At 52.1% G+C, this 15696-nt stretch overlaps 6 protein-coding genes across 6 annotated transcripts; 2 read left to right on the forward strand and 4 right to left on the reverse strand.

Annotated features, from left to right (window-relative positions):
* Window positions 1–1196: 1196 nt before the first annotated feature.
* On the reverse strand, window positions 1197–2553 carry CDEST_10976 (Putative phosphatidylethanolamine-binding protein). The gene is made up of 3 exons (XM_062927132.1): window positions 2009–2553; window positions 1668–1949; window positions 1197–1611 (listed from the first exon to the last, which is right to left on the reverse strand). Exons 1-3 carry the CDS (start codon window positions 2321–2323, stop codon window positions 1369–1371), a joined length of 840 nt encoding a protein of 279 aa, XP_062783183.1. The 5' UTR covers window positions 2324–2553; the 3' UTR covers window positions 1197–1368.
* A 1835-nt stretch (window positions 2554–4388) lies between these two features.
* On the reverse strand, window positions 4389–5213 carry CDEST_10977 (Putative NAD(P)-binding domain, NAD(P)-binding domain superfamily; the record flags this gene model as incomplete). Its single annotated transcript, XM_062927133.1, has 2 exons — window positions 4389–4943; window positions 5025–5213. 2 exons carry the CDS (start codon window positions 5211–5213, stop codon window positions 4389–4391), a joined length of 744 nt encoding a protein of 247 aa, XP_062783184.1.
* Window positions 5214–5644: 431 nt separating this feature from the next.
* CDEST_10978 (Putative zn(2)Cys(6) fungal-type DNA-binding domain, fungal transcription factor) lies at window positions 5645–7518 on the forward strand (the record flags this gene model as incomplete). Its single annotated transcript, XM_062927134.1, has 1 exon — window positions 5645–7518. The coding sequence occupies one exon, from the start codon at window positions 5645–5647 to the stop codon at window positions 7475–7477; it is 1833 nt and encodes a 610-aa protein (XP_062783185.1). The 3' UTR covers window positions 7478–7518.
* Window position 7519: 1 nt separating this feature from the next.
* Window positions 7520–11130, reverse strand: CDEST_10979 (Putative peptidase S8/S53 domain, Fn3-like domain, peptidase S8, subtilisin, His-active). Its single transcript, XM_062927135.1, has 5 exons — window positions 10004–11130; window positions 9457–9933; window positions 9076–9398; window positions 8579–9005; window positions 7520–8523 (listed from the first exon to the last, which is right to left on the reverse strand). Exons 1-5 carry the CDS (start codon window positions 10945–10947, stop codon window positions 7896–7898), a joined length of 2799 nt encoding a protein of 932 aa, XP_062783186.1. The 5' UTR covers window positions 10948–11130; the 3' UTR covers window positions 7520–7895.
* A 1971-nt stretch (window positions 11131–13101) lies between these two features.
* On the forward strand, window positions 13102–14783 carry CDEST_10980 (Putative asparagine synthase, rossmann-like alpha/beta/alpha sandwich, nucleophile aminohydrolase; the record flags this gene model as incomplete). Its single annotated transcript, XM_062927136.1, has 4 exons — window positions 13102–13321; window positions 13380–13942; window positions 13995–14253; window positions 14314–14783. The coding sequence occupies 4 exons, from the start codon at window positions 13102–13104 to the stop codon at window positions 14781–14783; spliced, it is 1512 nt and encodes a 503-aa protein (XP_062783187.1).
* Window positions 14784–14910: 127 nt separating this feature from the next.
* Window positions 14911–15297, reverse strand: CDEST_10981 (Putative CENP-V/GFA domain, Mss4-like superfamily protein; the record flags this gene model as incomplete). The annotated part of the gene is made up of 1 exon (XM_062927137.1): window positions 14911–15297. The coding sequence occupies one exon, from the start codon at window positions 15295–15297 to the stop codon at window positions 14911–14913; it is 387 nt and encodes a 128-aa protein (XP_062783188.1).
* Between the last annotated feature and the right edge of the window lie 399 nt (window positions 15298–15696).

Here is a 15696-nt window from a genome sequence, read left to right on the forward strand (position 1 = left end):
TGAAGCATTCTTACAGCTCTCTCTTATCAAGCTGTTCCCAATAAGGAGATCAGAAGAAAGAGATGCAGAAGCGCTGTCTAATTGCACACGGGCAGAATTATCCTATCATTGAAGCCGCCCTCGTTTAGGTCTCCTTTCTGCCCATTACCAGGGTCAAATATGAGATCTTAGTAGTTGTCAGTGCTACAAAGTAAGCCAGTCTTTCCTTTTGGGTTTATTTCTCCGCAGACGACAGTGCTTACGGTTTTGGCAGCGGAGGCTTGTATCAAGACGGCGGTAGCAGCGAAGATGGCCTGGGCGTGCGCTTTGATCGACTGGATAGACGAACGAAAGCGAAAGCTAGGAATAATGTAATAAGGCCTGGAAGTTGGAAGGTTTTGGCTGTTGAGTGGCGAATGAGTAGGACATTGTGATACGGAGCAGGGAACTTGGTCAAGGAGTTCGAAACGTGATTTTGACGTCCAGGGTTCCATTCTCCTTCATTTGCATGTCCGAAATGCCCATAGCCTCATCGAAAGCCGTGCCACAGAATTAGGTATTCTCACTAGATAGAAAAGTTGAAATGAAGTGCTACTCGTCATAGCGAACCCAAAGTGCACTTAACACAAGGTATGATACCTTTGGAAATGGGAAAGGGGTTGGAGACAAAGTCGGCCTCTTTTGTGGCTGGTCTGCCCCCCCAGCATGAGAGAATAGAATGATGACGCATTTCTCCTTCACTACCTTTCATATAGGATCCAAATTCCCTCTTTCCTTTTCTCCAACTTCTACTCTTGTAGATTGTGATTCAAAAGTATTGTTCGGTCTTATCTTCGAAACGCGGAAACCTGTTGGCTGCAAGTAGAGAGCGTGAAGCTACCTAGGCGCTTGGGAATTCTCTAAAACTCCTGCTCAATTTCATGCAGTGCCGTTCTGTGCCTCGGTCTGTTGAAAAGAACGGGCGCAGAAATTTGGGTTTGTAGGGAATCAATCATATGCTCATGATCCGCGGAGTGCTCCGGTATCTCCGCAAAAAGTGTAGTGATAGGACACCGAAAAGTTATCATGACCCGCCCAAGCTACTCAGCACGAGACTCGGCAGTCCCTTTTAACTCTCGGCCCCGAGATTTATCTCGCTAGAGCCATACGTGACACACTCAGGAAATAAAGCAGAGGTATCACATGTGGCAATGTGGGGGACATGATGATAGTACGAGGCAGTAGATAATCGACGTTTTGGACTCCACGTTAATCGTCCCGTATGATGTACAATGCAGGAAATTGTTTCTTGGGGATTATTTCTTTTGTAGTCCCCGTCCCCCTTTCCCCCCTTTTTTTTCCGTCTTGTGTTTATTGTCAAGAACCCTGCCTGCATCAATGCCCAACAGCTCACATCCACACCAACATGGTTGCAAGCAGAGTGATGAACATGAAAATCGAACCAGCAGTTGCGATTGAAGCAGTGCTTCGACCGTTCCCATTGTTTCCGGTACTATTGTTGTTGTTGTTGTTGTTGTTGTTCCCGCCGCCGCCACCGTTACCGCTGCCGCTGCCGCTCGGAGCCATGTTCACCATGAAGAAGGTCCCGCCAATCGGCCGCCCGAGACCAGCCTGTTGACGGAATTGGGAAACCTGGAAAAGGTCAGCTCGAAGTCCTCTAGAATTTATTTCTTGGCATTCTCTCTCACGTTGAAGTTCTTGCGGTTCATTTTGTCCACACCCACCCCGTCGAAACCCATTTTGTTGAACTTCTCAGGCTGGACGTAGAGTAGATAAACGTATCTGTGCACCCCGCTTCCTGCCTTGGGCTCTGGCGATATGTAGTCGCTGAATGCGGGCGTAGAGTTCTTCATGATGATTGCCGAAGAGAGGACCTCCGATTTCGTCTGCTCCACGGTAAAGTTGCCGGCGAGGTAGTGTCTCACGCTACGATCGGTCGGATTCTCGCGTGTCGGATAGTCAGGTCCAATCTGTCAATCTTCGTAAGCAATCTCTACCAACAACAGTACCTCGCGCCGGATTATTTTACCATGTAAACTATGAACCTGGAGTTCCGCGTGATGTTTTGTGCGTTGGCCATGTTTTCGACGCTGAACTCGAACGGGAACTTGGCCTCCTTCATCTTAAGCCTGGAGTCGGGCATGATGAGAGCTTTGTCGCCATCGTGTGCCCGATACGCGGCATAGAAAGAAACAATGGGATCAAAGGACCCTAGGACATCTGGAACGATCCCGCCTTCCAAGAAAGCCTTGCGGAACTCCCTTGTTGACATGCTTCTCGGTGGCTCTGCATGGGAAGATACCATGGAGGCAAGCAACGCCACGATGCTGATGATGTACTTCATGATGACCACGTATTTTGGTTTTTGAAGAACTTGAGCTGCGGTGGGAGAAAAAAGCTGGCGTCCGTCGCCTGAAAGATGGCAACTAAAGTCGAAGCAGCCAGAGTAAAGCACCGCCGGCAAGCCAACGGCAGAGTGGGATTTAAGAGCCGAAATGATCTTAACCCACGCAAACTATCGAAACCAGCGTTAAGATCCTGGAATCACAGTCTCACTGACCAGTATCACGTCCTCGTGGGCCTACTTGTACCCCCGCGAATCATCGATTGCGTGGGAGACCCGGACATGCTCTTATCATGAGACAGCAATGGTGAGGCTTTCTGGCTCGATGTATCACCTTGGTGCTGTTAAATCGGCCGGACGTGCGCGGGGTTCTTTAGACTTTCTCACACAGAGTTTCAGCAACTTGGGAGTCTGCAGATCATGATTGGACCATGGGATAGAGAGAGGGAAACGAAGCTTTTGACGAAGCTCGCACTCATCCCACTGCATCCTGGAAGATCGCCTCAACCTCGCAAACCATGTCGGAGAACCGGGGAAGAATTCGTCTCGCAACTGGCAGATTTAAGTCCATGTGAACGAACCCTCATTTTCTGCCGATCTAGAATGCTTTACACCACTCGATGACAGTCCGTGTGCTAGTACCATAAGATGTTTTGTCGGCCATCCCGAGAACAGGCAACTGACCTCGCCGGTTTGTCGCTGTACACGAGCGACCAGAAGCCGACAGCGATCCTAAAGTACAACAGCAACTAATCGAGAGGGCAGATGCTTTCATCGCTTGCTACATATTTCCAATAACCTCCGAAGAGTATGCTTGAAAACCAATCTGTCAATCTGACAACAAAGCCTGGAGCCCAAGCTTCAGATCGCCGACGCATTGTTGCTTTTAGGAGCCGAGCTCCGAGAAACCGAGACCAGCTAGCTGCAACCTAGGTCCAACCCTGGGTTAATCGGCTCGGAAGCCTCTGTGATAACCGGCTTAATCTCTGGAGAATGTCGAATCGAAAAGCTGGCTCGCCGGCGGGAATCTTATTCGTGATCAACCTACCAGCACTGCCCTACTTCCGCCTACTTCCGTTAATTTTCCGTCTGTATTCTGCAGCCCAACTGTTTGGACATGACTCTGCTTCTCCAAAACTATCCAATCGGCCAGAAAAACGTAAGTCAAGTCCTGGCGTCAATGAGATGCAGATCACCCAACGTATTGGATGCCAAGGGCAGGCCTCTTCCGTTTCAGGATTTCAAGGGAACCAAGTCCAGCGATAGAGTTCATCAGCTTACGACTGGCCACAAATGGAAAAACTCGCCCTGTAAGACAGTAAGAGTGCGGGCAGTGACCTCAAGGTTGGGCTACCGGCTTACCGCACGCTTCAATGGCCGGCAAGCTTAATGGAATCCACTGTTAACCAGCCATGATTGACACTCAGAGTTTACCAGACTTATTATCATTTCGAACACAAACAGTGAAAGCCTGGTATTGATGTTTGCCATGATTGCAGGTGATGGGAAGGGGATCCCCGTGCGGGTGGACGCAAGGAACCAGCTTCGTCTGATTCGGGGTAGCTACGCACTCGGTTTCTCTTCGTAGCGATGCAGCCCCATTCGCTCTCCGGAGTGTGCCGTAATTACTCTGGGGTGGATAAATTAACCAACCGGCAGCGAGCCGTGAGCTGGGAAACAAGGGGCCAGGCCATTCTGCCCAAGCAATCAACTCTGCTCATGATCCGGGATCTGGGATTGCAGCCGTCTCTCGGAAACAAAGCGGCACTCAAGCACCAACTGAGTGGTAAGCCATTGAAATTGGGCTTCTTTAGTAACTTCATGAACGTGATAATACTTCACTGTCCGAGCCTGCCTGATTACTGACTACAAAATGTGGCTCTGTAATATGTGTAGTTCACATTGGTTGTGCTGGGCATGTTGGTAGCCTGTTGCACATTGACATCTTGGCCATCAACACTTGGTAAGTCTGTTGTGTACAGTAATTGCTACCAAACTGGTGAGAGAATGCAATTTTGGCAATGGCCCAACTATCTTGTGCATTGCAGACAGATGAGCTTGCCAGTCAATGGGCCAAAGAACTGATGGCGGGCATTTTGCCAACCCACGCCTCCGCTTTGCCCTCAACCGCATTGACAAGCCACCTAGCAAGCCCTGCTCTCCTAATAGACGACATCCACCCCTTCTCACCAATCCAACCCGTAAAAATGGCCCCCTCACGATCTTGCCGCCAGCTAGCCTCGTCAGACTCTCCCGGGATCTGTGCAATGCGAAAGATGGTCCAATCGAAGTTTTGACCTTCTTCGTCGAATAGCCTTGCAATGTTGAGCATGTTCCGGTAGACGGTGTTGTTGAACAATGGCATGAGCGTGGTAACCATTGTCTGCATAAGCGTCCAGTGATCTTCCGGTCTGCAGATGGTCAACGTGCCCATTGCGAGGAGACGCTTTACACGATGCTGCTTCATCAACGGAAACAGGTAAGATCGGTAGATGTCCGCGTAAAGCGACGGGTCAATGGTCCGGTCTCTGATATCCGGACCCAGTAAGGACACAACGACGGAGGTTCGAGCCAATGCCGAAGAAAGGATGGCAGTATCGGACATTTGTCCTTTGAGAACCTGTGAAAAGTTAGCTGATATAAGCGGCAACTATTTATTCCCCATGCCCAGGCCCGTTGGGGAGAACGCAAGGAAGCCAACCTCGACGCGAGAGTTGTCAAGCAAATCTCTGGGTATTTTGGACGGGTTCCGTGCGAACACAATCGTCTCGTGTTCGCGATGGACAAGTTCTCTCAGCAAACAGATCCCCGCCGGGCCCGTCCCACCAAGGACCAAAACCTTGCTCTCGGACATGGCTGTTACAAAGTGTCGGCTACGGCTTGGTGTCATGACTTACACTGGTCTCGCAACAGGCGCGAATGCCGCCCTTTTCATAATTTCCAAACCATTGAAAAAAAACACCAAGTGGAGGAGTGGACTTTCATTTTCATGGTGGATTTCATTTCTCATGACGGTTCTGGCATCATTACGTGCATGCGGTCGTAAGTCCGCCGCCGTTCTTTGTTTCCGCACGGTATTCACACCGAGCGGGAAAGAATTTTGGGAAATCCCAAGCGGGTCTCTTGGCAAGAGTGATTGAATACAGTGTTGGTGTCCGAGTTCATACAGAACCGCGCGGGGACGTTGTCTCCTCCCACTCTTCGTTTCGTTGTTTTGCGGTTACACAAGGGTTTCTCAACCATTTCCGACGAAATATTGACAACAGCGGTCGCTCAGAAGCATACGAAAAAAACCGGAATTCGACAGCGCGGACACGAAGGATGCCGCGGGAAACGGCGAGCTGTTGGACGTGCCGACTACGCCACAAGAAGTGCGACGAGTCCATGCCGGTGTGCAATGTCTGCGCCGGGCTCGAAATTACCTGCTACCCCAACCAACCCACGCCCGACTGGATAGATGGCGGGACAAGACAGCAGGCGATGGCGGACCAGTTGAAGACAGAGGTCACGAGGAGCGCCAAACTTCGGAGAGCGAGGAGAATTGTTCAGCGAATCGTCGGGAGCACGCAGGATATCCCCGGCGGCATGTTTCCGCCCAGTCTGTCTGTGGTCGTATCCCAGGAAATTCCTTCGCGGCCCATATCAGCCATCAGCAACGAAACCGAGAACCCGGCTCGAAACAAAACTCCTTCCAGACGTAGATCCGGCACTGAACCGTTGCCCGGCACACCGACCGATAGGCGGTCGCTTATACAGAAGCAACCAGAAACGGAGAGTGCTTCTCCGTCAGCAACAACACTGCCCACCGAGGTGGAGCAAGCTTACATCATGTCTTATCTCGACTATATGTTCCCGGCGCTATTTCCATTCTACAATCCATCCCCGCTCGAGGGCGGCCGTAGTTGGGTGCTCGTCCTCACGCTAGCTAACAAATCCCTTTGCCACGCCGCCACAAGCCTCTCATCCCATTTCTTCGCCGTCGTCCCCGTGCAACGCCGCAAGGAGAGACCCGCATGTGTGTCTCTGGTAGAGCAAGAGCTTTACAGCCAGACGTCGACGGCTATGCGGAAGGCCCAGCAGGACGTCAAGGAGGTCACGAGACGTGGGGTCCACGGCGACTTGATCACGAGCGTGCGCCTGGTAGACAGCATTGTCCATTTGTTGTTCCTGGAGGTCTCCTTGGGCAGCAGCGAGAATTGGATAATTCACCTAGACGCTGGCGTCAACTTGTTTAAAGACATCCTCGACAAACAAGCCATCGAGATCGGGTCTTCAAAGTGGACATCGGTCTGCAAAGAAGTCGGGCGGCTTGCCTACCCCAGCTTAGAAAGCCCTCCGCTGTGGCCTGTTTGGACCGTCGACCAGGCCGCATTCCGATTCTCCGTAGCTGCCCTTGTTATGCAGGATCTGATGGCCAGCATATCACTCGGCCGGACACCGCGTCTACGCGTTGACTATGACGACATCCTCGCTGATGAGACTGTGCCAGAGGAGAGCCCTGACCGAGATTGCCGGCTCCGTCTGCAGTCCTTTATCGGCTGTCAAAACTGGGCCGTAGTGTTGATCGCCGATGTTGTCATGCTTGATGCGTGGAAGAGGGACATGCATGACAGAGGAATGCTATCCAACCTCGAGCTGTTTAAGCGTGGCGCAGAGCTTGAAACCAGATTCCGTGATGGGCTTGCTCGGGTTTCCGCATCCGAGCCAAGGGCGCGCGATCACAGGCCTCCCTGGCTCGCCGAACCAGAACGCGCTGAAGAAGAGGCCAAGGCATGCGTGGTGGTGACGCAGATCTGGGCACAAGCTGGCTTAATATACCTCCACATTGTTCTCTCAGGCTGGCAACCAGCAAATCTAGAGATCTCCGAGTCGATTGACCAAATCATCGGCCTGATGAACAAGCGTGCCAAAGCAAAATGGGTTCACACACTTGCTTGGCCACTCTGCGTAACCGGATGTCTGGCAAAGAGGGAACAGGAGACGACGGTCCAGAGAATGTTCGATCTCATGGGCGACTTCGCAATGTTTGGCTCGACGCGTCTGGCACGGGAAGTCGTAGAGACTGTATGGGAGCACAGGAAACACACAACGACCGAGAACTGGGATTTTGCCGCAATTCTGAAAATCTTGGGTCGTCGGGTGTTGCTCGGATAGAAGCCATCGTCGCAGTTCAACCTGTACTATATTATGACGTCTTACATAGGGATTAGGGGAATTACAGAAACACACTAACCCAAGCCAAAGATTAGGTGTATATGTATGGGGAATCTGCTGCTGTTGGTTCTACCTTCCAGACATGCAGTTGGCTACTTTACTTGTCCAACTTTCGACGAACCGAGATGCTCTTTGAACGCAAGATGTAGTTAACTACACTATTTGATCCATAGTTTACCCGTGGCCTTAGCTGCATCCTCAACAAGATGAGGGTAACATGAGAGGGACTGATGTTGTGTCTTGACTAGAAAAATCAGAGCTAGAAGGTCTATTGCTTGTGAGAGAGAGCGCGACTCATCGCTTCGTTGATCATAAACATCGAGTTGACCTTCGCTGTAAGTGGTCTCCCCTCATGAATCTATCTGCTCGTAGTGCCGTTTCCGGCTACTGAGTACTTCAAGACAAACGGCACCGTCTTGATCACGTCCCAATCCTCCTTCTTCTTCCTGTCACCAAAAATCCTTAGCGCTCTTACCTCCATGGAATAGACGGCAGGCTCCAGAACAGTGCCGTCGGCCAGAAGACCGTTAAAGTATGCTCTCTGCTCTGAGCGAGACACAAACGATAAAGGCCAACCGGCTAAGCTTCCTAGGTTCTCCTCCTTAGCGCCGCTGACACGGAAGACGTCAACTTGAATAGCGGCAGTACCGACGGTGGGCGAGATGAACACATTAGGGGTTGATCCGGTGTCTCCACGGTCAGTAAGAGGAGGGTTAGCTGGATCGGGACGTGGAATGGTGTATGTTTGATTCGCGGGAGCCTCGCTATTATAGTTGGCGAGGAAGGCTTGCGAGGAAGTGAGAACCCGAGTGTCGTACATGCTTCCTGCGACGCCAAGATAGGGCAAGCTCAGAGAAGGAGCGTCGGTGGTACTGGTAAAGGTGATGAAGCCGCTGTAGACAGGAAGGAGGGTTGCGTTGACGTTGGACGGGGGGATGCAGACGACGGTCAACTCAGCGGAGCCGCCGGCGGGAACGGTGATTTTGCTAATCACGGTGTCAGCCCATCTTTTCGTGTTTCACTTGTTGGACATCGACTTACTCTGAGCTGAATTGGAGCTCTGCCCACTCCTCAAGTATAGGATTAGGAAACGAAGCAGCTCTCAACCGGTCCTGACTCGCCGTGAAGGTGTACATGGAGACAGCTTTGCGGTGGCTGACTTCAAAGATAAGATCTGCCGAACCCGTGTTTTGAATAGAGATGGTCTTGTTGCCGACGAAGTGGTCGGTGTCATTGAACGAGATGCTGTCGACGCTCAACACCGCCGTGCTACGGGCTGCGTCGAAGGCTTGGATTATACCGGCTCCCTGCTGGGGCACGGGGGCCAGAATATCGGGGTGCACGACGGTTCCGTCATACCAGTCTAGTGGCTTCGAGGTCGAGGCGACAATGGACCTGAGTCGCTTTGGGTCTTTGGTACCGTGGGCTTCCACGAGGAGCGCGTAGATAGCGGCGTTGAGAGGGCATGCTGAAGCAGATTAGCCTACCATGACTCCGTCTGTGTCGCGTATTGTCACCGAAGAGACCTGGGGTCTTACACATGCTTGTTCCAGTCATGACGCGGTAACCGCCCAAGGCGACGGGGAAGGTAGAAAGGATGTTGGCACCGGGTGCAACAAACTGAGGGCTGGCTTCCAACTCCCATGTTGGGCCCCAACTGGAGAAGGTTCCCATGTAAGAGCCGCCGAGATTATTCTCGAGCTCTTCCAGACGAGTCTTGGTGTTGTTGGCGTTGGGAATAGAGACAACGACGTTGCGTCCCTGCTCAAGAAGGGAGAGCCACTGTTGAGCCTGGTAAGGGGGGATCGAGGCAACACCTTGAATTCCCTGGGAGTAGACGTATTGCTGGTCGCGCATCGTGCTTCGTCCTCGTAAGCTTACTGTGACTGACCTGTGAATTCACTAGGGGGATAACTTACGTGTTGTCGTTGGTGTTGTAGAGAATGTAGCGGCCGCCTTTGGTAACCAAGCGGTCACCCTGGTCGATGGGGTAGCAGCCAGTTGCTCGAGAGTTGGGGAACTCCAGGAGAATTAACTTGTTACTTAGATCAGGGGTACTATCAGGCAGGTCGCTGCAAGCGTTGTTTTCACCCGGTGTCCAGAGTTGGAGCGAGAGATCGCCGACCAGCTCAGGAACGCCCGCCAAATAGGCAAAGGTGGACTCGGAGCCACCCGTTGAGTTGGAGTCCACGGTAAACGTGCCCTCATTGAGAATGGTGGGGAACTTGGAGTTCGTCACGGCACCGCTACCTGCTACACCGCGTCCCGTGGCGGGGGATGAAGCAAAGAACATTCCTATGCCGCCATCGTTGCCCTCGGAAATCACAACGGGAACGCCAGCATCGACGATACGGGCCGCGAGAACTCCCCACGCATCCCAGGCCCAGCCGGCAACACTGCGCAAAGAAGGACATTAGCAAAACAGCCCCGTTGATACAGCGTCGTCACCTGGAGGGGCACACGAACTCTCCATCTGAGCAAGAAATTATATCAGCCCCCTCGTCGAAAGCCCGAATGAAAGCGGCAAGCAGAATCTCGTTGGTGCCCACAGAGGCACATCCCCAAGCGCGGTACGCTGCCAACTTGACCCCCGGCGCGGCGCCAGTGAAGCCATACTCGTTGCCCTCCAACTGCGCGACGATGGTGCCGGCGACGTGTGTCCCGTGACCGGCACAATCATCCATCGGATCCGCGTCTGGCTGCAGCGGCCTGACTCCAGGCAAGAAATCGTCGCCGGTGAAGTCCCAGCCGGCCTCAACGATACATCCGGGGCCGAAGCAACCCCCGAGCGCCGGGTGGGTGTAGTCCACGCCGCTGTCGATGATGGCGATGCGGACGCCTTTGCCGGTGATGCCTTGCTCGCGCAGCTTATCGACCTGGGTCATGACGTGAGGGGAGAAGGTGTCCTTGGTCGAGTTCCCCGTAGTATCGTCTTGGCGCCTGGCGTGGCGGGCATGTTTGACGTTGTTCTTGATCGGGCCGCCGTTGTCCTCGGGCGCGCTGCGCTGGATGGTGCGGACGGGCCAGATGTTCCGGATGCGCGGCGATGCCTCCATCTGACGCCGGAAGAGCGCAGCATCGTGCTGCGTAGCAGCGTGGTTTTTGACCTGGAACGAAACCCCTTTGAAGAGGCTGTTGCTCAAGTCCATACGAGACTCGACCTCGAGGCCTTCGGCTTTGAGTCCTTCGTAGAAGCTCGTGGGGGTGTCATTGTCATCGGCGAACTCGACGATGTAGGTGCCGGGCAAGATCTCATTACCGCTCTTCAGGTCTTGGTTCGTGCTCTCGTCAGGTTTTGCCTTCGCGATGATGGTGGGCTCGTTCTTTGGGAAGACGCGGGGGTGAAGCGGGTTCGCCGCGGCGATATTCGCGCCCAGCAGGGCCGAGATGATCGTGCTTGAGACCCTCATCCTCGTTCTGTGATCACTCGCTCACCGGACGAATGTCAGTAGATGAAGAGAAAATAGAGAACGGGCATGAGAATTGGTCCACGCCGCTCATATGTACAAGCCCATGTCATTGATCTCATGAGCGCTGTTCAAGGGCGGCCCGCGATGTTGTCCCCGCCCTCCTTTTGGCGCTTTACGAGCGAACCCACGCGGCTTGGAGATGAAGAACGGCAAATACGAGATTCTTTCGTGATCTAAACCGCCCAACCCCGGACCTGACAGGGGGGACGATCCACTGCTGTGCGCCTGCCGAGATTCCCGGACGGTACCAGTATCGTCGGTAGGTGATGGCTGATAGCCTGCTTGGCCCATTGTTTTGGTGATATTTTACCGTATGTCGCGGTTAACAATTCATGCCCATAGCCGATCTTGAATCTCGAGCTCAATACATAGTACAACAGTTCTTTAAGAAATCGACATCCGTCTGCAACTCTTCTCTTTCCATGGATTTGTGGGTCGCTGGAGCAGATTGCGATGGAGACAATGAGGGAAGCCAAGACTTTTCGCTTCCTCGTTTTCGCAACCTAACGTAGCATCGGCTTGCAAGGGGAGTGATGTGACAAGCCATTAACACTCCATTCTACTCTGTAGGGCCCTTATGCACACCCCGCAAGCTTCTAAAATCCCCAATAGCGGCCCTGGACCTTTTATCTGTTTTCCATGGTTCTCGGATGTTTGTTTGGTCTCGCTTCAACGCGATGGTGAATGTTTAAAGTAAATGATTCGCTTTGGAGAAACTAAATCGAAGAGCAGTTTGGTAACTTGACTGACTTACAATTTCAAATCTCAGGTATAACGTCGACCGCTGGACATTCAAGGTTCCGTAAGCCTCTGCAAGTAACTTCACACGCGCACCCTAGTAAATATGGTAGAAAGCGTCGAATGCCACTGGTTGTTCCGGGGCAATGTTTCGTCTTTGTACGAGGGAGACTGAAGCATGGAACTAGGGACTATTCTCCAACAGGTATTGAAACAAGCCAAAGCTAGAAAGGTTCAACTTGGTGAAGTGAAAAGTTTCAACATAGCCATCAACTCCCGCGAGAGAAGATGTTGATAAACTCCTTCCTAGGGATATCATGTTTAATTGTCGGACAATACCGTATGGAACTGGTTGGGGTAGCTGCGTAGGTAAAATCTCATATCGATGAGGATTTCTTGAGCTGTCTAATCTCTGAGAACCGCACCAGATACACTTACACTTTTGTATAGCGCTGCTGGGGGAAGGAAGTCATCCGTTGACGGAGAAAGACCTGGGTGTTTGACGCCATCAATATTCCAGCGCAGAGAGCTAAGAAAAGCTTTACGAATCGCGGAAGCTTTAGAGTTCGTATAACAAAGAACGAAGTCGACATTCGTCGATTTACAGTGGCGAGAAGTACAAATGGGGGATCTCTCGTCCAGAAACATCAGATAGAGCATTGTTGGCATTTCTTCTTTTTCTTCACGTTGCAAAACTTCCTTCCAGTGTTTTTAAGAAATCCAAATGGCCGTCATGTCCCCGTGGAGGAGGATACATGCAATCAAGTCTCTGTTACGTGTTCAAGTGAGACGCCGGTTGGATCGGAAAACAGGAGCCTGCCGTGCTATTAGGGTCTTTCGTATGAAATCCACGAAAAGAAAAATCAACCAACCAAGACACAAGATGATCATTCGGTTAACTAAGATTTGCTAGACTGTCTCTGCTGGTCTGGAAGCAAGAGTGGGTGTTACCGGATGGAGCTGGGCACCCCGAAGATGAATATCTACTTGCATCAGCACTACCTGTGAACCTAATAAAGCATAATTAACAATTTCACAACAATTACCCAGTTGCACTCTTCACTGGTGAAGCTACTAGATAGAGAGTTTCTGAACGGACCTACCATATTCGGTCCCGGCCCGAGTGGATTTAGCCGAATCCGGCTTCTCTGGACCCACAGTTATCCGGCCGGTCTCTGATTTCCAGCCCGATCACATCCGTCTTCTATTATAGGACATGACAGCCAAAGTATGGTTTAATGAGTTGGAGGTGGCCGTGGTATATAGTAGCACATAGAGAAGAATTCACGGATACCGACTATTCGACATCTGACTCGGCCTGTCTCAAGTTGCAAAAGCGACCCCCTAGTCACAACAATGTGTGGCATCTCGGCCTGCTTGACTCTCCCACCGGGGCACCATTTCCATACCGAGGCACTCAACGGCTACGCGAATGGAACGGGTGTACAAAACGGGATAAAGACCGAGGAGGATTTTAAAGCCAGCAAGGATCTTCGGGATCAACTGAGCCTGAGCCTAGACGCCATCAGCCACCGAGCCGGATGCAAAGGGTGTCTGGGTCAGCGCCGACGGTTTTGTCGGTCAGTGCTTCCCAGACTTGCAAATCCGCCCTTTACAGAGCTGATTCAATGCAGGGCTGGGTCACTGCCGCCTGGCAATCAATGACTTGACCCCAGGGGGGAACCAACCCATCCACGGTGATGAAGGCACAACTCACGCAGTGGTCAGCGGGGAGATCTACGACCACGATAGAATTCGCCAAGATTGTAAACAAATGGGCTATAGATTCAAAGGTCACAGCGACAGCGAAGTGATTTTTGCACTGTACCAAGCCTACGGCGCTCCCCAGTTCTTAGAACATCTCCGCGGAGAGTTCGCCTTCGTTTTGTACGACGAAGTCGCCGAAAGAGTCATCCTAGTACGAGACCGTTTTGGCATCAAGCCGCTTTTGTGGACAATCATTCGTCAGCCAGATGGCAGAAGCAGACTGGTTGCGGCCCCGGAAGCGAAGGCCTTTCTGCCCCTAGGATGGAAACCCCAATGGGACGTTGGTGCAATTGTCGACGGTGGGTGGATGCAGGGTGGGCGCTCGCTTTTCAAGGGCGTGAGGAAGCTACCACCGGGGCACTGGATGGAAGTTTCAAAACACGGCGTGATGAAACTGCATCAGTACTGGGATGCCGATTACAAGGACAAGGTGTGCTGCAGATACCGGCCTCCAAAAGGTTTCTGTGCTGACAGTGGCGTAGACTGAACGAGAGATGCGAAGCGTTGATGAGATGGTGCTGGGCCTTCGCAAACGGCTGACAGAGGCTATCCGGCTCCGGTTGCGTGCAGATGTTCCAATCGGCATCTATCTTTCTGGTGGTATCGACTCTTCACTGGTCGCCGGTATTGTCACACACCTGATCAGAAATGAGGGCATCAAGATCGGCAACAAGGACGCGACCAGCCGGGTCATCTGTTTTACCATTGAGTTCCCAAAAGAGTCCGGGTTTGATGAGTCTGGTAAGTTTCTAGATCCTGTATTCGTGCTCAATACACTAAGTTTCTGACCATTTCTTCCAGATATTGCGGAACGCACGGCGGAACATCTAGGCGTCCAAATTCTAAAGAAGCAAATCAACGAGAAGGAACTGGCGGACAACTTTGCCGACTGCGCCTTTCATTGCGAGCATCACCATTTCGACCTCAATTGCGTAGGGAAGTTCGCCTTGTCAACTCTGCCAAATGAAAACGGGATCAAAGTCGTCTTACTTGGAGAGGGTGCCAATGAACACTTCGGCGGCTACGCCTTTTCCCCCCCAGATTTGCTGCGGGAATCGGATTTGTCTAAAGAAAGAGTCGACAACCTGGGCTTCGTTGACTACGTTCAAGTCGAGAACGCCCTCGCCAGAGGCTTCGGTGAAAAGGCGGATGTCAAATCGTTCAGGATGCTGATTTTTGTAGCGGCTTGGGTAGTCTTGAGTGAGAGACTTGGTATTCCAAAAGCAGCCCCAGAGGACTGGCTCCAGATCACTGTGGAGGGACAGATTTAGATTGCAGTTTGAGTCAATACGATTGCATGTATTGGTGTTTTACGTCTCCCGGTTTACAGCTACTTCATTTGAAGAGCCGTGACTGGTGCTGTTGTCGCTGCAACAGAGTCCCCCTCGTTTGAAAAGTCTACTCCATCTCGCTCTTCTGGGCCGCATTCGGAACAGCATTGACCCAGGAAAGACGTCGCGAGGTAAAGATTTCTGCAAAGGGAGCCATCGAACTCTGATCCTTCCAGTCATCCAGTGTGCCCGCCTTGAAGTACATCATCCCCTTCGTGGCGGGTCCGTCCCTCCAAAGCGTCACTCCACAGTCACTGCAGAAGTGGCTGATGACTGCGTTCCCGCTCTTGGCGGTGGTCGTGAAAGTCTTCGGGGTACCAGTGACTTCGACGTCTTTGCTTGCGAGGACCCAGTTGAAACCAAAAGCGCTTCCCGAGATTTTTCGGCATTCACTGCAGTGACACAAGGCCTGTATTTGTATCGACACAGTTAAAGTCCCGTTCGTGATATGCATCTGTTTGGAGACTTACGGCTGCCATTGGCTTCCCCAAGATGTTGACCTTGATGGCTTTGCAGAGGCAACTAGCGGTAGGCATCGTGAGTGGTGGTGTGGTGACTGATGGTTTGAGAGACTGAAGCTGATTGTACTTGAGATAGTTGCTCGTGAACGTGACTCTGATAGATCGAACGGCCGTCTTTATCCAAGAAACGTGGTTCCCTTATATAATTACAACCTACGCTTCTCGGAAACGGAAATATTCATCAGCGGCGTGAGCTAATGGTCGCCGACTCAAGTGTGGTTGCTAGTCCGATTCTGGGTCTTGATTGGCCTGCGTAGGTCGGTCGGACGGAAAACAGAAAATGCCGACCGGTATGCCAAAGCAGCGAGGACTGAAGCCGGACTCTCGCGCAA

Source organism: Colletotrichum destructivum, chromosome 7 (assembly GCF_034447905.1).
Source record: "Colletotrichum destructivum chromosome 7, complete sequence".
NCBI lineage: Eukaryota > Fungi > Ascomycota > Sordariomycetes > Glomerellales > Glomerellaceae > Colletotrichum > Colletotrichum destructivum.